A 22,591-nucleotide genomic window follows, 5' to 3' on the forward strand; every position below is an offset into this window, starting at 1 on the left:
ATGGCGAATGACAAGCTAACCAACTAAACTAAAGATCTGTACAACTTTTGATCAAACATAATTTTGTCAGAGAAATAAAATCATAAGCGTCCCACAAAGTTTGGTAGCAAGGTCAAGCTAGTCAAAATGTTGCAAACATTTGCAACATTATATAGTCTGTAGTCTCAGTTAATGATATTTGATGTTCATTAATGTTTTGGATATGTGTACTAAATAGCCCTCTTTTTTTTATTTTTCAAGGCACAAACACCAGTGAATGGAGACAGCACCTGGTTTTGTTCTCTGCGCCCCAGCACCAATGTTTCCTCTAAACTGCCGTGCAGAAGAAATATCAGCCCATGCAGAGAAGCACGAGATTGAACTTCACTCAACTTTCTAGAGTTTTCCCCGTTAGTTAACACAATCAACGTTTCCCTTTACTGTTGGAATTGTGATCGAATCAACACAATATTAGCCACTTTAAATGCAACATACCGAAACAAAACTAACTATGCAAGACTTAGTATGCAAAACTAACTATGCAAGATATTTTGTTGTAGGCAGAATGCATCGGAGTAGCATTTTGTTTTATTGACCGGCATGACTCAGGCCCGTACTCTACACAGACCGGTGCACCATAACCAATCAGAGCTGCAGTAGGCTTATATGCAAATTGACCATTGCCATATATGGATCTGTGTCATTCACTTTGAACTGGACTGTGTTTACAGCATGAGCGGTCATTGGTAGATGCACTTGTTTTGAGATCAAAGCGAGAGCTACATGTAGCCACGTGCACATTTGTTCATATGCGTGAGTTATTAACCCAGTTATAGATTATTTGTAGACAGCAATGGGGGAGGGATTGCTTCATTCAAGAGCACAAAAGTTATGCATTTCTAGAAATCTTTGAAAAGTGAGTGAAGTAAAGAGCTTTTTTTGTCTTAAAGGGGCAGTGTTGTATTTTGAGACAGGCTTGAATAAACTAAGTAGCCAATAGGCAGAGGGTAGCATAATTTGTTTGATTCTTTGTAATAATGGTATGGGAGTAATGATGCATTGGATTTTGTAAAATGGTTTCCTGCATCAAATAACACAACAACATTTTCAGTCACCTCCTTGTCTGAAGGACAACTGGATGAACTTAATGTCAAGCCCTGCATGTTTTTCGGAGTAGGATTCACATTGGCTGCTAATGTAGACTGAATGATAGATAGAACTGCTATTTCCATGTTAAAATGTTATGGGATGCATTTTCTCCACTGTTTTTTATGGTAGGCCACTCTGGTAGGCCTACATTATGATCAAATAGCTACAGTAGTCTATTACAGTAGTCTATCTGTTAAAATGGTAACTTAAAGCGGGTACAGCCTCAGTGTTCACAGTAAACGTGCGGCGGACGTTGCACAGAATTTTCACAATGTTCAAGTTTGCGCTCACCAGACCAGAAATTTGCTCACTGCTCAATTAGAGGGAACATTGCCCCATCTCCCCTCTACCAATTCCTCTCCAACTTACCCCCATCTCTTTTAGGATAAGTGGTCTATTCAGTTGCTTGTTAACAGGGAGCCATGTAGGATTAAGACCTGTCAATTTATCACTGGCAGGACTCAGTTCCTAACATAAGCTTCACTAACCACAATGTGAAAGACTGTACATGTGATGATGTGTCTTTGAACATAAGACATTTTCTATCACCGATGTACTTTCTAGAAAACTGTTGTCTGCAGCATCAGTGGATATAATTATGTTGTGCAATAGATCACTGATCTTACAAATTGTGTCTAATAATATTTGACATGTTACATATGTAAATATGTGGAACATAACCTTCTTGTAAATCTTCCTGTGGTCATAAAGTCACGAATACCAGGTCGGGTTTTACCTGACATTGCATCATATGTCATAAACAGTTTACAGTTTAGGCATTTAGCAGATGCTCTTATCCAGAGCAATTAGGGTTAAGTGCCTTGCTCAAGCACAGACTTGTCACCTAGTCGGTTTGGGGATTCAAACCAGCAACCTTTTGGTTACTGGCTCAACGCCTCTTAAATCACAAGGTGTGAATCACATTTTGACAGATTGCACCCTATAGGAACTACTGATGCATTATGGGTGAATAAACTTGATTTAAAAACTGATTGGAGATTTTACGGGAACATTTTTACAGTAATGAGAAATGTGTTTTTCTGTAATAAATATAATGGTTTTATGTCAACTTCAAATAATATATCATTTTTATGATTTAGGATGAATTAAAAAATAAAATTAATTAATTAATTAATAATAAGTGGGACACTTTTTGCATTTCCATCTTCTGTGACATCTATCCAACATATTAGCCCAACACATGATACATTTCTGAAATCCTCAAGATGTTTTCTGATCACACAAAAATGACAAATGTTGATATCATATTCACAGGAGGCATGACACATCCATTTGTGTACACTGAGCCAAAACCATATTTTCAGTTTGCATTTGGTTAACTAGGACAGCAGGTTAGATAAACTGGGATAGTCGTAATTGTACCCCAATGACAAATTCAATTTTGTGGGATTAGGAAACATCTTGAGGATTTCAGAAATCTATCAAAAGAGGTGACAGAAGCCGGATATGAAAAAAGTGTCTCACTTTTTCAGAATTCATCCAGAGATAGTTCTACTTGGTGCCAAAAATGATAGGATACCAGTACAACAAGTACAACAAGAACCAGAGCCCTGCCTAACCAAAGTACAGGGGGTCCCTAATGTAAACTGGATGTCTTTCCTCCATTGGAAAAGCCTATAAAGACTGTCCCACTTTAACTACTCCATGCTGTACTTCTTTAGCTAGCTATAGTTGGTAAAGCAGGACAATTTAAAAGCATGACTGAATTACTAAATTGAAACATACTATTGCAACTTTTTCATTTATTTTGATGTACTAGTACATAGTATGCACATTATAATACATGATTTTGCACAGTGCATTATTTATGACCGTTTTATAACCTCAAAGGGATACTTCGGGTTTTTGGCACTGAGACCCTTAATCTATTTCCCCAGAGTCAGATGAACTCGTGGATGCCATTTTTATGTCTCTGTGTCCAGTATGAAGGAAGTTAAAGGTAGTTTCACAAGCCAATACTAACGAGCATTAGTGCAACGACTGGAAATCACTGGGTATCTGCTAGCATGCTAGTAGACTGACTTGACAAAAGGGATCTGCACATTAGTTTTGATTTTCACTTGTCAGACCAAGAAATATACGTCAGGATTAACCCTTTAAAGCCCAATATTATATATCTGTAACATTGTCTTTAAACACCTGGTTAAGTGTCTGTATTTGATTAATACATAAAAGGAAACCATTATCTTCAAGAAGACATCCCCATAAACACTTTTGGCACCCTCTGGTGGCCAATCGTAATTACACTCAGATTTGGGCTGAAAATCCCAAATACTCCTCCTAATGGTCTCGTACATTGTCAAAAAGTTGAGTTTCTGAAATTCAATGCATTCAAAATGCGTATACAATGTCCAGGGACGCCTGAGTACAGTTTCTAAGAAGAATATTAATTTTGAGATAAGTAAAGCCACTTGAAAGTTTGTTACCTATATGTAACATCGGGGATTATGTGATGCAAACCAAACCCCACAGAAATATGTTTTGGGGGGCCTCCTTGAGCATTCCTATCACTCTTGATTTATTTATTTTTTGCAAGGAAAACTGGATCTGGGTACGTAAAGGTTAAACTGTCGCAGTTTATATGATGTCCCAGGTTTTTTTCAAGTAACATTGTATAAAATGACTTAATCCGAAAAATGTACAACATTCTGGCTAAAATGTAGACACAGTGCCATAAACTAGGCATCTTAGTCTTCAGAATGATAGTTGATTTTTGCAGATGCATCATGGTTTTGTAACTCAATTTGCTACCATGGTTAAAACTGGGCTGCGTTCAGTATTTTGATGGATAATTGCTGTACTGAATGACCAATTGAAAACATGGAGGGGGTGAGGTTGTGGTTTGGTGAACACTGTCAACATGGCCACTGCCCTTTAAATACAGTGCCTCGCTTATTGCTTTAAGGCACACCTTGACACACCCACCAAACCGGAGCAAACGTATCTCAAAGTCTGTTCAAGAACGTTTTGGGGAAACGTGTTGTTCAGTACAAACCCTTCCGCAACGTAGCAAACGTGCAGCGAACTGAACGCTCCCCTGGTTTCATGAGCATCACCAGCGCAAACCCTTTTAATTTAGCCACAGCCTTTGAACTATGACGCCAATTTAGCCACACCCTTTGAACTATGACGCCAATCATCCATGTAAACGGAAGTAAACGACCAAGAACAATTTCCACGTTAGCGTTGTTATTTAGACTTTTATGAACACCATGGAACTAAGATTATGACTAATTTAACTGCACAGCATCACATACTTACCCCACGTAGTATTTAATTCGTGTTGGATACCGGTCTTGGTTGATATACGTTATCTAGGTAATGCTAGTTAGCTGCTAACGTTAGCTAACAATGGCTAACTGTATGGTTTTTCACACTCAAATAGCCTCCATTATGGAGGTGCTAGCGAATGCAGCCGTGGCAGAGATCTGTAAACTCGTAGACGACGATTATGCAGTGTTTCGTTTGGAAATAACTCAAAGCCAGAAAGAAAACAGGGGATTGCGGAGGAAACTACAGCTACTGGAACTGAAGGTGGCACGAGAGCGCGTCATTGCCAGTCGTCCCAGTAGTGTCAAGATCCTCGACCGATACAGAGGAATGGCAAGAGGTACATTTTGTAGAAGGCCGCGGTGCGCGGCCTGCCGCGGTTCATAGATAGCTCAGTGCCTGTCGCCCCATTCCCCTCTGCACATGTGTGACTGTAGATGTGTTAACCACATATGGTTAACTGGAATTGGGTCTTGGTCAGTTTTTGGATAGTATGCAATAATTCCCCTGATTACTTAGCTATCTTGCACAAAGACACAATGTCATATTCTAACCAGATTCATGTTTAATGCATTTCCTATGATTTACTAATTGAATACAATGAGGCATGATATATGATTAATATATGAAGTTATGCGAAGTGCTACTTTACATCCTTGCCAATTCTAGACTTGTCAATAGTGTACAATATATAGAGCATTGAGTCCCTAACCTAAACACCTCTTATCCCCCCATTTACTCTCTCAGGTGAAGGACATCTCACTGGAGGCCACAGGAGCTTTGTGAAGCCAGTGGGACACAATACATGGGGAGATGACCAACCAATCACTGTTGATGAGGGGAATGGAACCACAACCCAGCACATTATCGTGATAGAGGTTAGTGTAATAGTATTAGATCAAAATTACATACCAATGTAGCCTGTTTATTTCAGAATGGCTCCCCTCAGCTATTCATGAACACCTTTATTTATATGCCATATGGGAGCTTGTGAGACTTCCTGACAACATTGTTATCCAATTAAACTCATGTACCCGGTAATAACCTCTTCTCTTCGTGTCAGTCTACAGATGCAGAGGCTGCAGGTCCTGGGGTCAAGCAGGAGAGGTCTGAAGGAGAGGATGACCTACGGCACAGCAGAGACATCCAGACTGGAGAGGCGGCTGTAGCCATGGAGGACACCACCACTGCCCCAGCTCAGCCCAGGACCCGGCACAGTATCACGGAGGTCAGTGGAACGCTGAACGCCGTCCTCAAGTCACAGACAGACACCAAGACATTAACTGTAACACACAGACTCTTACACACAGGATCTGACCACAGATCAGACCCAGAGAGGCTGGGGAGACTGGTCTGTCCTCCTGCTCCCGGCTCAGAGTACTTACCAGTATTTCACCAGAGCCAGGGAACGGTTAATTATTGTGGGGATGGTGATGGTGACGCGTTAGACACTGGTGGTGATGATCTGTCTTGTTCTTACACTACAGAGATGGACCCTGGCAACATACCCTTGGGTTTAGAGACACAGACTGATCTATCTAGAGGGGACTGGAACCGGTATAGTAGTAGTGTATACTCTGAAGGGTGCCTAGATAAGAAAGGGGAGGTTATAATGATAGATGAGGTGACTGTGAAAGTGGAGGGTGACGCTCCTCCCGCATGGAATGCAGATAATCACCTAGGAGACGGACAGTCACAGGGCACAGATTTCTTAGATTACAGGGGAAGCTTAGAAACAAATCCAAATGTCACTACCCTCTCCCCTTTATACACGCTCAGGGATCGCGACCCAGTGTCCACGTCGATGGGGACTTCCGATTCACACGGCCACGTCCTTTTCGATCAGGTATTGAACTCAAACGACATGGCTAGAGCCCAGGCTCAGAGAGGGGGAGCCACATCGGGCAATAGTAAAGAGAAACAGTTCCTCTGCATGTTCTGTAACAAAGGCTTTAGCTGCCCCAAAAAGGTCGAGATTCACCAGAGGGTTCACACAGGGGTGAAACCCTTTAGCTGTACCCAGTGTCATATGTGCTTTGCCCAGGCTGGCAACCTGAAAAAGCACCAGAGGGTCCACACAGGGGAGAAACCCTACAGCTGTAAACAGTGTGAGAAGAGGTTCTCCCGCCAGGACCATCTGAAGATGCACCTGAAGGTCCACACGGGAGAAAGGCCATTCGGCTGTTCACACTGCGGAAAAAGGTTCTCTGAGAGGAGATACCTCAGGATACACCAGCAGAAAAACCATTCCACTCTATAACATAGAAAGTAACCATTCCACTCGATAGCTTAGATCTAACCCTGAGACAAAGATTCATTGTCAGTAGAGAAGATCCACAGATGCATTTGGAATAACGAGAGTAACAAATTTCAGTGTTGAATATTCCTGGGTAGAAATTGCATCCAGACATTGTGATATATAAGGCATATATAAGCCTAAAAAGTCTGTTACATATTGTGTTTGTACTGTGTAGGATATCTTTTGTTTTCATATGGTTTATTTAACACTTGTTTATGTTTAATAAACATAAAATGGGACTTTTCATTCCAAGACTGTAATTAACAAGGTTTCAATCCAACCTTTTTATGTGAGAAAAGTACATGTCGGATAAAAAAATGTAATGATAGGCCTGATTGAAACAGAAACATTTTCGGTCAACTTTCCAAATGTCGACAAAACAAAGTACGCTAGACAAGATGGGATCTTTTTGTGACTGAGTAATGTCAATTATGTTAGAAATGTCAGTGGAAACACTTATGTTGTGTGGTCCTCCCGCTACGACTTGTCAGGAAAACAGTTTATTATGCAAAATATGAAATAAATAATGATGGATTTCACAGGGTGGTGAAAGTGCATGGTGATGAACTAGATGGTCCTTTCCAATAAATAAATATTGGTTGCCATTTGACAAATACAAATAATATCACTCTTTTGTCCATAATAATAATCTCATCATGTAGACTATACGTGCAGATAGCACTGTTGGCTTGAACACACTGCCAATACCAGAGTGGGCACACTCCCTACATTATTTTTTGAGAAAAACATCAATAGAGTTGAAAATGTGATGGAAACCCACTTAACTTGTATTTTTTAATTCGGTACATGGAATTTAACTGTAAAAGGTATTTTTATGTGCGCTACATCATCAGCCTTTCATCTGCAACAAGTCAATTTGATGGAAACGCATCTCTGGTGTGAAAATGCGCATTTTGTTTTTAGAATATTCGCATGAAAATGTGTCGCCAATTGGATGGAAACATGGCTACGGAGACACTCTTTAATATCTGATCTCACCCTATTCTGCATACACCCGACAAGGCTTTATAACCATTATACACTTACTAAATATACCTACACAGACATACCTAACATACCTATTGTACACGTCAAAATAGTTTAGTCAGGTTTGTCTGATGACTTATCATAGCTGACTTGTTTTTACCCACAACATCATATTTATGTCCTCCATGATGGATTTAACAACAATGAAGTCATTTTGTAACTACAGTATAGGACTCAAACATAGTGGGGGTGGGTAAACACTCCATGTTGAAAGTGTGTTTATTATCTGTGTGTGTTTACGTACCTGAGGAAGTGTATGTCTGTGTAATCTGTATCACCTGTCTCTTCCAGGAAGATGAGGGTCCAGAGGTGCTGCTGGGGAAGGAGGAGGGGTGTGAGGAGAGTCTGGGGAACCCTGAGGGGAACATGGTCATGGATGACAACCAGACTACACCTTCTCCTGAACCCACAGAGGAACCAGCTGATCAGCACAGGACCACACACAGTCTCACTGAGGTGAGTCCACTGTGAACTACTGTCTGAATGGTATTATGTCAGGGCCTGTATCCACAAAACCTCTTAGAGTAGGAGTGCTGATCTAAGATCAGTTTTGCCTTTTAGATAATAATGAATAAGACTATATAGACAGGTGGGAACCTGATACTCGATCAGCAATCTTACTATTTTATGCTTTGTGGATATGAGCCCAGGTCTTGACCATGCATTTGAATTCTAAAACTATTAAATAATGTAAGTAATCAAATTAAGTGACATGTTTGCATAGTACTCATAGCAATCCCTCATTGCCCAATCAGAAGATTCTCCATAGCAGGATGCTCATATCAGATTTCTTGATCCAACATCCTCTCACTCTATCTCTTACAGCCAGTAGACATGGAGGATGGGAAGCCTGATCTGCTGCTGGTCAAAGAGGAGACAATAGAAGACAGACCAGAGAGCATTGACCTGCTGAGTGGACAAAAGATGGGGGAGCAAGGTAAGGGATACATACATGGGTCTTTCTATAAATAATGGGGCCAATGTGTGATATTAGGATCAACATTTCTAAATGGTTTGAAGCAAAATCAAAATGATTTTCATGCAGTTCCACATACCTGTACTTAGAGGAATATATGCAAATTGTCCCTTAACGCCACCTATACAACAACATAGGCCCAAGACTATACATCCTTTAAGAAGGGTTCATACAGACATTCGCAAGTCAAATTCAAGGACTTTCAGGGATATTTTCAAGCACGTAATTGTAATTTTCAAGGACCCCATTACCACTTTTAAGAATAATGAATTTTTAGGCCTTGTCAATGCATTGATATACAAATGATTATTATTACATTCTGATGCAGCCACACATAATAAAGCCATGAATAACGGTAGCATTAATCTCACCATTTGTATCTCACCATTGCTGTTTTTATAATGAGAAAGCCACCAAAAACCAGGTTCCTTTTGCACTGGAAGGATTTGTATGGAAAGCCAAGTTGAAGCCAGCATTAGATGATGTCATCCTCATAATAACCACACGTGGTTTTAACGCAACAGAGTAGTGCAGCACCCTTCAATTGAAGCAGCGGGAAACAAACGAAAGTGGCCACTCACAAAAACGGATCAAAAAAGAAATCAAGGATAATTATAAGGGAGCAGGAGAACTTGTACATTGGTTACAATAATTACAAGGAGGTTAGTGCCAAGATGTAGCACCAAATTCAGGAAATGTCTGATTTTCAAGGTAGGCTAATTCCAATACTTACATTTCTGAGCTTCAAGTTCAAGTAGGCTAAACTTCAAGCCTGTTGTATTGTTTAAAACTGCAGGTGTAACATGGAAACTAAAATGAATTTTTCATTACCAGATCATGTTGTGATGAAGCCCACTAGGCTGTGAAATTTGTCATTATACCCAGAATAATTCATAGTTCCACAGGGATGCTGGCCCATGTTGACTCCAATGCTTCCCACAGTTGTGTCAAGTTGACTGGATATCCTTTGGGTCGTGGATCATTGTTGATACACACGGGAAACTTCCAGTTCTTGACACACTCAAACCGGTGCGCCTGGCTAGGGCTGTTACGGTGTACGTATTACCGAGTCATGACCACAGTCAAATTCCATGTGACAGTAACTAGGCTTCTCCAAAACTGCACTCTGTCGCTGATGGTCATTAGAAGCATACCAAACTTGCTAACTGCCAGTCGCTAATGGCCTGGTACTTAGCGCTCTATTGTCACTCTATTCCAAGGGGTCTACTACACTGTTCCTGGAGAGCTACTGTCCTGTAGGTTTTTGCTCCAACCCCAGTTAACTAACCTGGTTCAGTTTATCAACCAGCTAATTATTAGAATCAGTTGTGGTAGATTAGGGTTGGAGTGAAAACCTACTGGACAGTAGCTCTCCAGGAACAGGGTTAGAGTGAAAACCTACAGGACAGTAGCTCTCCAGGAACAGGGTTAGAGTGAAAACCTACAGGACAGTAGCTCTCCAGGAACAGAGTTGGAGTGAAAACCTACAGGACAGTAGCTCTCCAGGAACAGGGTTGGAGTGAAAACCTACAGGACAGTAGCTCTCCAGGAACAGGGTTGGAGAGCCCTGCTCTAATCACACTTACATCAATGCAAATGCAATCAAAAATCAAGAGTTTTGATAGCCTCTATTAAAAAGAGGATCCCATCAGCTTTCTAGGCCTACCATATTTATTTGTCAACTTTCATAATATTAAGCACATTACTTTGCTTTACAACGGGAGTAGCCTACCTGGCTGGCATGAAAATGAACCACAGAAAAAGCGTCTTCCATTTGCTATTTAAGTGCATACATGTATGTTTTTCCCCCTTGTTCCAACAGGTGCATGATAATGGCCCATTCTAAATCAAAACTAATTTCACACATATATATTATTTAGTATATGTAAAGACAAGATTAAATTGAGAGTAGTCTGATGGGTTACAATATTATAACTTGTCAATGAGGGTCAATGTGTGCAGTCTCATAGTCACACACATCATGTAGCCTAGCCCATAGTTTTGATAAGGTAAACTGGCTAAATAACTCCAAATGTAGCCTATACGCCTAGGGACCCTGGAACACGGTTGGAGAGCACATAGCCTACAGAGCCTAGTGACAGATGTGTTTTTATAAGCCCAGTCAAAATCAAATCAAATACATTTTTGTCACATGTGCCGAATACAACAGGTGTAGACCTTACTGTGAACTGCTTTCTTACAAGCCCTTAACCAACAATGCCGTTTTAAGAAACAGTTAACATAGGTGTTTTTTTTGTCCAGGTGGAAAAGGGCACTGTGGAGTGCGATTGCGTCATCTGTGGATCTGTTGGGGCGGTATGCGAATTGGGTCTAGGGTTTCCGTGATGATGGTGTTCATGTGAGCCATGACCAGCCTTTCAAAGCACTTCATGGCTACCGACGTGAGTGCTACGGGTCGGTTGTCATTTAGGCAGGTTACCTTCACTTTCTTGGGCACAGGGACTATGGTGGTCTGCTTGAAACATGTAGGTATTACAGACTCGATCGGGGAGAGGTTGAAAATGTCAGTGAAGACACTTGACAGTTGGTGCTCTGAGTACACGTCCTGGTAATCCATCTGGCCCCGCCGCCTTGTGAATGTTGACCTGTTTAAAGGTCTTGCGCACATCGGCTGCGGAGAGAGCGTGATCACACAGTCGCCCGGAACAGCTGGTGCTCTCATGCATGCTTCAGTGTTGCTAGCCTTGAAGCAAGCATAAAAGGCATTATTAAGCCCGTCGGGTTTCCCTTTGTAGTCCGTAATAGTTTTCAAGCCATGCCACATCCGACGAGCGTTTGATGGGTCGTCTGGGGGCATAGTGAGATTTCTTATAAGCATCCGGATTTGTGTTCCGCTCCTTGAAAGCGGCAGCTCTACCCTTTAGCTCAGTGCGAATGTTGCCATGGCTTCTGTTTGGGATATGTATGTACAGTCACTGTGGGGACGATGTCGTCAATGCACTTATTGATGAAGCCAGTGACTGAGGTGGTATATTCCTCAATGCCATTGGATGAATCCCGGAACATATTCCAGTCTGTGCTAGCAAAACAGTCCTGTAGCGTAGCATCCGCGTCACCTGACCACTTCCGTATTGAGTGAGTCACTGGTACTTCCTGCTTTAGTTTTTTTCTTGTAAGCAGGAATCAGGAGGATAGAGTTATGGTCAAGTTTGCCAAATGGAGGGCAAGAGAGGTTTGTATGCATCTCTGTGTGTGGAGTAAAGGTGGTCTACTGTTTCCCCCCCCTCTGGTTGCACATGCTGGTAGAAATGAGGTAAAATGGATTTAAGTTTACTTGCATCAAAGTCCCCGGCCACTAGGAGCGCCACTTCTGGATGAGCATTTTGTTTGCTTATGGCATACAGCTCGTTGAGTGCGGTCTTCGTGCCAAAATCGGTTTGTGGTTGGAAAATAGACGGCTACAGAAAATATAGATAGTGTGGTCAACAGCTTATCATGAGGTACTCGAGACTTCCTTAATATTAGATATCACGCACCAGCTGTTATTGACAAATAGACACACACCGAAACTCCTCGTATTACTGGATGTAGCTGTTCTGTCCTGCCGATGCACAGAAAACCCAGCCAACTGTATATTATCCGTGTCGTCGTTCAGCCATGACACTGTGAAACATAAGATATTACAGTTTAATGTCCTGTTGATAGGATAGTCTCAAACGGAGCTCATCCAGTTTATTCTCCAGTGATTGCACGTTGGCCAATAGAATGGATGTTAGAGGCGGGTTACCCACTCGCCGACGAATTCTCACAAGGTGCCCCCCTGTATCTTCGTCTTTTCTTTATGTGAATAATGGGATTTGGGCCTGGTCCGGGAGGTCCATTCATTGCGCAATCGCGTGTGAAAACAGAGTTTTGACTGGCAACGATTTAAAAGAGGATCCCAGCTTTCTTGTGCTGCTATATTTATTGCTAAATTCTTCAAATGAAGCACATTAATCCACTTTACAACCGGTGTAGCCTACCTAGCATACAAAGGCTGTGCGTGAGTGTCAAGTTTGGGAAAGCTAATTTTCACCATAAAAATGCAATCCATGCATCATCGCATTTGCAGACTTATGTGAGAGAGCCTACTATTCATTATGTGATGAGTAGATTGGATAGTCATAATTTAGGTTAACAATATAACTCAATCACTGTTCTCAAAAAAGACTGCTCAATGCATGGCTGAGCGCATAGAGTAGGACTAGACTATAGGCTATATCAGAAACGTTTCTTTCTTTGCACAGGAAAAATTTGGCCTTTTTTATTTAAAAAAATGTCATGGAATTCTACTACACTTTATATGACTGGTGACATTAACATAATATTTTTAACACGACAAATTACAGGGTAACCTATTCTGCTGATTTTGACAAAGATCAAAAACAAAGAATTGTCCATATAATAGGCCTACGAGAAGGGGAGACGCAAAGGAGGAAATTATTGTCCAAAAACAAACTTATGTAGCACTGACCCAACAATGATAAATAGTGAATATGTGCAGTGCGCTCTCACCGGGGATATTACCAATAAGATATACTGTTCGTTCAATGAAATTGAGAATTTTGATAACTTAAAGACAGATTAGTCTTTTCATTGTCTTCTCTTTACAGCAATAACCATTTGCTTTCTAAACGATGTTTTCCCGCGATTGTATTTTGAAATATTGAGATATGCCTGGCTTGCTTGGCCTCTACTTTTCACAGACTCAACAATATATGTAAAGACCAGATTAAATTAAGAATAGTCTGATGGGTGAGAATATTATCAAGTGCTTGTCAAATAGTGAATGAGAGATGAAGTGTACAGCCTGCGCATGAAACGGAGCAGTGCTCATGCCTTTCATGTGACTTTTTTTCAAATCATCATTAGTCACATCATGCAGCTAGAATGTATACAATATGTTAACGTATAGCCTAATTTTTGTATCACAACTGAAGTTGCATAAATGTCTAAATTAAGCAGATTGGAGGACCTGTTTCTTTGTTAACCACTCAACACAGAAGCCGTATGTGCGCACTCCCTCGGGAATCGTTTGGGGAAAATATCCTATCTGTTGGCATGTGGACTAATATGTTGTTGAGTTGTGTTCTTACACTCGTACAGTCATGCCCTATGAGAGATGTATGACTGCGCATGTGCGAAAATAAATAAAGTGCATTTTCCCCCGTTCTGGTTGAAACACCAATGATGAACATGTGTGTTTATTCCTCCGTTAAGTAAACCGGTATTCCTGTCCTGAAGATGTCAGCACCAACACTATCTATTTTATTCAGCTATGTTCAATTGTATTCTTCATACTATTAAATTATATGAAATAATTCCATGGAATTCTAAGCAAATCTTGTCTGCTAAATTAACTAGTGTAGCCCACAGCCATATGGCATAGACCTAACATAAAGACAACTTAGAATATGCTATTCTGTTCTTCTGAAATAGGCTACATTTTCTACATAACATGTTTATTTAGACCCGTCTAAAATAAATCATGGATTTATTGTGGTGTAGGCTATATTCAATGGATCAGTGGAAGCCAGGAGAAGCTAAAGGTGTTTATGTTAATTAACTGTCAATTACCGTGAGACCGGCAGTTATTTGCATGACAATCGCAGTATGACAATTTCATGACGCCACAGGCCTACGCCTGGCACCTACTACTATACCCTGTTCAAAGGCACTTAAATCTTTTGACTTGCCCATTCACCATCTGAATGGCACACATACACACCCATGTCCCAATTGTCTCGAGGTTTAAAAATCCTTGTTCAACCTGTCTCCTCTCTTTCATCTACACTGATTGAAGTGGATTTAGCAAGTGACATCAATAAGGGATCATAGCTCTTTCACCTGGATTCACCTGGTCAGTCTGTCATGGAAAGAGCAATGTTCCTAACCCTATACTCAGTGTAAGGAGGCACAAAATGTTACGTAGTTACACTGCATTTCTGAGATATCTGTACAAAAAAACTATCCGACAGCTAGATCAAGGTAGATCTTACAGGGTTCAAGTTTAAAGTATACTGCTCAAAAAAATAAAGGGAACACTTAAACAACACATCCTAGATTTGAATGAAAGAAATAATCTTATTAAATACTTTTTTCTTTACATAGTTGAATGTGCTGACAACAAAATCACACAAAAATAATCAATGGAAATCCAATTTATCAACCCATGGAGGTCTGGATTTGGAGTCACACTCAAAATTAAAGTGGAAAACCACACTACAGGCGGATCCAACTTTGATGTAATGTCCTTAAAACAAGTCAAAATGAGGCTCAGTAGTGTGTGTGGCCTCCACGTGCCTGTATGACCTCCCAACAACGCCTGGGCATGCTCCTGATGAGGTGGCGGATGGTCTCCTGAGGGATCTCCTCCCAGACCTGGACTAAAGCATCCGCCAACTCCTGGACAGTCTGTGGTGCAATGTGGCGTTGGTGGATGGAGCGAGACATGATGTCCCAGATGTGCTCAATTGGATTCAGGTCTGGGGAACGGGCGGGCCAGTCCATAGCATCAATGCCTTCCTCTTGCAGGAACTGCTGACACACTCCAGCCACATGAGGTCTTGCATTAGGAGGAACCCAGGGCCAACCGCACCAGCATATGGTCTCACAAGGGGTCTGAGGATCTCATCTCGGTACCTAATGGCAGTCAGGCTACCTCTGGCGAGCACATGGAGGGCTGTGCGGCCCCCCCAAAAAATGCCACCCCACACCATGACTGACCCACCGCCAAACCGGTCATGCTGGAGGATGTTGCAGGCAGCAGAACGTTCTCCACGGCGTCTCCAGACTCTGTCACGTCTGTCACGTGTTCAGTGTGAACCTGCTTTCATCTGTGAAGAGCACAGGGCGCAAGTGGCGAATTTGCCAATCTTGGTGTTCTCTGGCAAATGCCAAACGTCCTGCACCGTGTTGGGCTGTAAGCACAACCCCCACCTGTGGACGTCGGGCCCTCATACCACCCTCATGGAGTATGTTTCTGACCGTTTGAGCAGACACATGCACATTTGTGGCCTGCTGGAGGTCATTTTGCAGGGCTCTGGCAGTGCTTCTCCTGCTCCACCTTGCACAAAGGCGGAGGTAGCGGTCCTGCTGCTGGGTTGTTGCCCTCCTACGGCCTCCTCCACATCTCCTGATGTACTGGCCTGTCTCCTGGTAGCGCCTCCATGCTCTGGACACTACGCTGACAGACACAGCAAACCTTCTTGCCACAGCTCGCATTGATGTGCCATCCTGGATGAGCTGCACTACCTGAGCCACTTGTGTGGGTTGTAGACTCCGTCTCATGCTACCACTAGAGTGAAAGCACCGCCAGCATTCAAAAGTGACCAAAACATCAGCCAGGAAGCATAGGAACTGAGAAGTGGTCTGTGGTCCCCACCTGCAGAACCACTCCTTTATTGGGGGTGTCTTGCTAATTGCCTATAATTTCCACCTGTTGTCTATTCCATTTGCACAACAGTATGTGTAATTTATTGTCAATCGGTGTTGCTTCCTAAGTGGACAGTTTGATTTCACAGAAGTGTGATTGACTTGGAGTTACATTGTGTTGTTTAAGTGTTCCCTTTATTTTTTTGAGCAGTGTATAATTGAACTGATTAATGCTTAATATGATACAACAACTTACACAGCCATAAATGCAAGGACAGAAAAGTAATGTCACCTGATTTTGGACAAATCCATTAAGACACCCACCATGAGAATGGTTAAACAGGTTTTAAATGAACTTGTTTATTGTATTGAATATAGATAGCTATGTTCCCCCTTATCTTAATGTAATGACATGAGAAATGGTCTGATTATTATCAGTGACTTATCAACAGCTGTAACAAGTAGTTAATAGAAAGACCCACATAGCCTACATACAGTATTAGATCTTCAATGGGAATAGTGGCTATTTTTTCCCCCACAATATTTAACTTTTGTTTACATACGAAAACTCCATATGTAGAGTTCTCTGCCATGTTTTTAAAGTCTATTTTCTAAACTCTTCCTGTAGGTGGTTGGCTGGAGGCTAACAGAGGAGAATGGGTGGCCATTTTGGATTCCCAGACCCAGACTGGTGCAGCCAAGGGCCCAGTGAACAACCTCACCGAGCAGGCCTGGACCAGAGGTGACATAGTGGAGGTCAGGGGATGGGACAGCGTCCTCAACTCTGGGCTGGGGATCAACACTGTTAACCACAACCAGAAACAAACAGTCAAACCCAAAACAACATCTGAACATAGTCTCCATGACAACAGACTGGCTGAGACCAGGGCGAGGCGTAGATTTGGTCTGCGGGGACAGGAAAGTGAACTTATGCGACGGGAGAGTACAGACTTGGCTTACGATGCTCCGTCCTGCTCCTATAATTGTGATTCAGAGAGACTGATGGCGCCTCAGGTTAACCCCCTAACAGGTGCTGCCTTCAGCCTGCCTTCTATAGGATCTATCAACTGTAATATGGACCCTGCAATAACACAGACACTCCCTGGCATTCATCCTCCTCACACTCTACTTATGTTAAACCAGACCTCAGACAATGCCAATGCCTCAACACTAAATAGCTACACAAGCCCATTGACAAATGACAGTAGTGGAGACAGAATCAGTAAAGGTGGTGGCGCCAAAGAGAAGCGCTTCCCGTGTTCGTTTTGTGGGAAAGCCTTCAGTTTTCCCCAACAGTTGGAGATCCACCAGAGGATGCACACGGGGGAGAAACAATTCAGCTGCCACCTGTGCCGGGCCAGTTTCTCTCACTCCTTCAGCCTGAAGAGGCACCTGAGAGTCCACACAGGGGTGAAACCCTTCAGCTGTACCCAGTGTCACATGCGCTTCGCCCAGGCTGGTCACCTGAAGAGGCACCAGAGGGTCCACACAGGGGAGAAACCCTACAGCTGTACGCAGTGTGAGAAGAGGTTCTCCCGCCAGGACCAGCTGAAGATGCACCTGAAGGTCCACACGGGAGAGAGGCCATTCGCCAGTACGCACTGCGGGAAGAGGTTAACAGAGAGGAGCTACCTCAGGATGCACCAGCAGAAAAAACATTCCACTCTAACATAGAAAGTAACCATTCCCCTGGATAGCTTCTGACATTTAGATCAAACCCTGCATTAAAGACAAATATACATTGTCATTGTTGTCAGCAGAAAATACCCACAGATTTCAGTGTTGAATATTCCTGGGTAGAATATTTCATCCAGACATTGTGTGACATATATGTGCCTTAAGTCTAAAAAGTATGTTACATAGAGAGTTTAAGACTAAGGTTCTATCTGCAAAAAGATGATTCTGAGATAATTGGCTTTACATTTCTGAACCCTCATTGGTTTGAATGGTGTCAGCTATTTTTATCTTGTATTCTTTTTAACTAAACAGCATGAATTGGGTTATTAAGAGTACTAAATAGGTAGAGAACATTGAACAGAACAAGGCTATATCAATAACACAATTTTGAAAAAACATTCAGAACCTAAGCTCGCGATTTTGTGTTTGTATCAGGGGCAAATCTGGTGCTTTTAGATAGAATGCAAGATCTATTAGATCAAATCCAGACAGGAACTTTTATTTAGGGCAGGTGACCCAAATTACAAGTTCGATAAGATTGACAGACGTAGTAATAAAAAAGGCAAATTTAGGGAGCCTCCAAAGAGGCTGGAATATGTAATCGCTACAAATAATTTATAGGACACCTAGAGATTACTAAGACTTACTTTTTTTTTTTTCTCAAAAGCTATTCAAGAATTGACCATTTTTATTCCCAAAAATGCACGATATAGTGAGATTGGATTGTTGTCCGGTATCATGCCTAATTACATCAACAGAAAATACACTTAGCGACAGAATCTGTAGAATGAACAGAGTGCATCTTCTGGACCCGGAATGTATTAAATACCTAAATGAAAAAATAAAAACCATTACAAATTTAGAAATAGCAGACAAAGAAAAGCTGACCCCCAATATAATTTGGGATGCCTTTTAAGGCGTACATTAGGGGAATGATAATATCATACTTGGCAAAAGTAAAATCTGATTTTGTGATTTATTTTCCTTTCAATCTTAGAAAAAGCCCATAGAAGTCTTTACAAGGTAAACAAGAAAGTAATTTCTGAATTTAAGTAGAAATACGATCTTTTACTTTTGAAGAGAGCCAACATCTACAGGTTAAACTCAAATAAAGCATACTACTTAATGGCAAATAAATATGGTAACTATCTGGCAGCTCTCACAAAACACTACATTTTATGTTTTAAAAATGACAAATGCGGTAATTAGAAACAGTGCGATTAATGACAATTTTAACAGCTTCTATGAAAATGTATATAAATCAGAATTAAACAACAGTTGGACGGATCCTATTGCCTTAGACTCAAGAACCCTGAAGCAATTTTCAGCAGACAAATAACAATTACTTAAAACAGAGATCACCCAAAAATAAATATTGGATACTATTAAAACATTAGCATGGAGAAAAGCACAATTTTAGGGAAAAGTACACCTATTTACACAAATGACAACACTCGTCACTTAGTACGTCCTAGTTCCATGTATCAAACTGTTATTTCAGTTATATTAAAACCAGGAAAATCTGGAGAGTCCCCTGCTGATTATAGACCCAAAAGTTTAATAAATTGTGACAAATTAATAATAGCAAATGCTTATAAGCATTAGCATGGCAAAAGTCTTACCAGATTTGATACATATCAAACAGGGTTGATTAAAAATAGACAGACAAATACAAGGACATGTTTAATAATACAATACGCAAAAAAACTAGATAAAGATTTATCAATAATAGCTGTTGATGCCGAAAAGGCTTTCGACTGTCTTAAATTGCATATTCTATTCAAAACTTTGGAAGCTTTCAATTTTCCAGCTGAAATACATTTAAATAAAAAATGATATCAATGTCATAAATCAAAAATACTCATAATACATTACCTGATGAAATTGCTTTAGAAAGGGGCACAATACAGGGATGTCCTCTCACTCCCCCATCCTGTTGACGGAATTAAAAATAAACTTAAGTTACATATCACAATAATGTTTGGGACATCAGAGATACCTTGAGGAAATCTTATTTGAGTGAGAAAAGGGTGTTCATATGATATACAAAACCTTGCAGAGAGCATATCCACCTGACAATCTCTTATAAACAAATATAAACTATGGGAACCAAGACTAAAAAAGAACTGATGTTGGCACAAGATGGAGGGAATGTTAGTGCATAACTAATGAAATTACAGTTAAAATGTACACTTAATCCAGTATAAACTAATTTTTAAAATGTATTATGCAAGAGACAAAATTCACAAATGACTCAATAATCCATGCTTTCTGGGAATGCTATGACATCCAAAAGTTATGGGTTGAATTAGAAAGTTGGCTGTCAGAAGTATTACAATGGTAATTACATTTTTATCTGTCAAATTTCAAGACATGGGATATGGGGGTGTAGTGAGATACACAATGGCTGGACGATTCTCCTCTCATCACTCGTCTTGAAAAAATATATACAAAAAAACCTGGAAATGAATCAATCCGCCATCATTACACATTGAAATAGCATGGGTGACCTAGAAAAACAAATTGGTACGTTTACATTTTTGTCATTTAGCAGACACTCTTATCCAGAGCGACTTACAGTAGTGAATGCATACATTTCATACATTTTTTCCCATACTGGTCCCCCGTGGGAATCGAACCCACAACCCTGGCGTTGCAAACATCATTGCTCTACCAACTGAGCCACAAATTGGTACAATTTAAGGCCAATGTAGCAAACAACAATGCAGGCACTAGGGATGGGGGTGTGAACATGTGCGTCTCGGCAGATGAGCTGTAGTCATTTTTGGGTGCGTCTGTAAGTTGTTGTTAATATGTGTATGTTTGTATTTGGTGTTGGGGAAAAAACACAAATATACAATACCCTCAAAATATTCACACCCCTTGACTTTTTCCACATTTTTGTGTTAAAGCATGAATTAAAAATGGATTACATTGAGATTTTTTTGTCACTGGCCTACACACACACACAATACCCCATAATGTTATGTTTTTTTAAATGTTACAAATTAATAAAAAATTAAAAGCTAAAATGTTCAGTCAATACGTATTCAAACCCTTTATGGCAAGCCTAAATACGTTCAGGAGTAAAAAAGTAACAATACATTGCATGGACTCACTCTGTGTGCAATAATACAGTTTAAAACATGTTTTTTTATGACTGCCTCATCTCTGTACCCCACACATACGATTATCAGAGTTTAATAGCTGTGATAGGAGAAAACTGAGGATGGATCAACACCATTGTAGTTACTCCACAATACTAACCTAATTGACAGAGTGAAAAGACTGAATTCAACACGAGAATACAAATATTCTAAAACATTCATCCTGTTTGCAACAAGGCACTACTACAAAAATGTGGCAAAAACCCTTTTTGTCCTAAATACAAAGTGTCATGTTTGGGGCAAATACAACACATTACGGAGTACCACTCTCCATATTTTTAGTCATCGTGGTAACTGCATCATGTTATGGGTATGCTTGTAATCGTTAAGGACTGGGGAGTGGAATGGAGCTAAGCACAGGCAAAATCCTAGAGTAAAAACCTGGTTCAGTCTGCTTTCCACCAGACACTGGGAGATGAATTCACCTTTCAGCAGGACAATAACCTGAAACACAAGGCCAAATCTACACTGGAGTTGCTTACCAAGAAGACTGAATGTTCCTGAGTGGCCGAGTTAGTTTTGACTTCACTTTGCTTGAAAATATATGGCATGACCTGAAAATGGTTGTCAAGCAATGATCAACAACCAATTTGACATAGCTTGAAGAATTTTGAGAAGAATAAATGGGCAAATGTTGCACAATCCAGGTGTGGAAAACTCTTAGACTTACCCAGAAAGACTCACAGCTGTAATCACTGCCAAAGGTGATCGTAACGTATAGACTCGGGGTTGAATTTTCCACATTTTGTTACGTTAGCCTTATTCTAAAATGTATTAAATCGTTTTTTCCCCTCAATCTACACACAATACCCCCATAAAGACAAAGCAAAAACAGGTTTTTAGACATTTTTGCTAATTTATTGAAAATACACTACTGCTCAAAAGTTTGGGGTCACTTAGAAATGTCCTTGTTTTTTTAAAGAAAAACACATTTTTTGTCCATTTAAAATAACATCAAATTGATCATAAATACATTGTTAATGTTGTGAATGACTATTGCAGCTTTAAACGGCAGATTTTTTATGGAATATCTAAATAAGCGTAGAGGCCCATTATTAGCAACCATCACTCCTGTGTTCCAATGGCACGTTGTTAGCTAATCCAAGTTTATCATTTTAAAAGGCTAATTGATCATTAGAAAACCCTTTTGCAATTATGTTAGCATAATTGAAATTATCATTAGAAAACCCTTTTGCAATTATGTTAGCACAGCTGAAAACTGTTGTCCTGATTTAAAGAAGCAATAAAACTGGCCTTCTTTTGACTAGTTGAGTATCTGGAGCATCAGCATTTATGGGTTCGAAATACAGGCTCAAATTGGCCAGAAACAAAGACCTTTCTTCTGAAACTTGTATTGCAAAAGAGTTTTCCAATAATCAATTAGCCTTTTAAAATGATCAACTTGGATTAGCTAACACAACGTGCCATTGGAACACAGGAGTGATGGTTGCTGATAATGGGCCTATGTAGATATTCCATAAAAAAATCTGCCGTTTCCAGCTACAATAGTAATTTACAACATTAACAATGTCTACACTGTATTTCAGATCAATTTGATGTTATTTTAATGGACAAAAATGTGCTTTTCTTTCAATAACAAGGACATTTCTAAGTGACCCCAAACTTTTGAAT

General features: G+C 40.5%; 3 protein-coding genes across 3 annotated transcripts in view; 1 reads left to right on the top strand and 2 right to left on the bottom strand.

Annotated features, from left to right (window-relative positions):
- LOC106610081 (zinc finger and SCAN domain-containing protein 2) overlaps nt 1-22,591 on the bottom strand; it is a 482,712-nt gene that overhangs the window by 388,065 nt on the left and 72,056 nt on the right. The window lies entirely within an intron of this gene.
- LOC106610133 (zinc finger protein 629) overlaps nt 1-22,591 on the bottom strand; it is a 254,819-nt gene that overhangs the window by 231,786 nt on the left and 442 nt on the right. The window lies entirely within an intron of this gene.
- Nucleotides 4,267-20,730, top strand: LOC106610074 (zinc finger protein 777). The gene is made up of 6 exons (XM_014209219.2): nt 4,267-4,759; nt 5,167-5,297; nt 5,483-5,647; nt 8,057-8,221; nt 8,591-8,702; nt 16,744-20,730. The coding sequence occupies exons 1-6, from the start codon at nt 4,501-4,503 to the stop codon at nt 17,787-17,789; spliced, it is 1,878 nt and encodes a 625-aa protein (XP_014064694.1). The 5' UTR covers nt 4,267-4,500; the 3' UTR covers nt 17,790-20,730.

Source organism: Salmo salar, chromosome ssa08 (genome assembly GCF_905237065.1).
Source record: "Salmo salar chromosome ssa08, Ssal_v3.1, whole genome shotgun sequence".
NCBI lineage: Eukaryota > Metazoa > Chordata > Actinopteri > Salmoniformes > Salmonidae > Salmo > Salmo salar.

Excerpts from the sequence above, each read along its gene's own strand:
- LOC106610074 (XM_014209219.2), top strand. The coding sequence starts at position 4,501 with ATGGCTAACTGTATGGTTTTTCACACTCAAATAGCCTCCATTATGGAG. Across the intron at positions 8,222-8,590 it reads CCACACACAGTCTCACTGAG|CCAGTAGACATGGAGGATGG; the intron begins GTGAGTCCACTG and ends TATCTCTTACAG. Across the intron at positions 8,703-16,743 it reads ACAAAAGATGGGGGAGCAAG|GTGGTTGGCTGGAGGCTAAC; the intron begins GTAAGGGATACA and ends CTCTTCCTGTAG.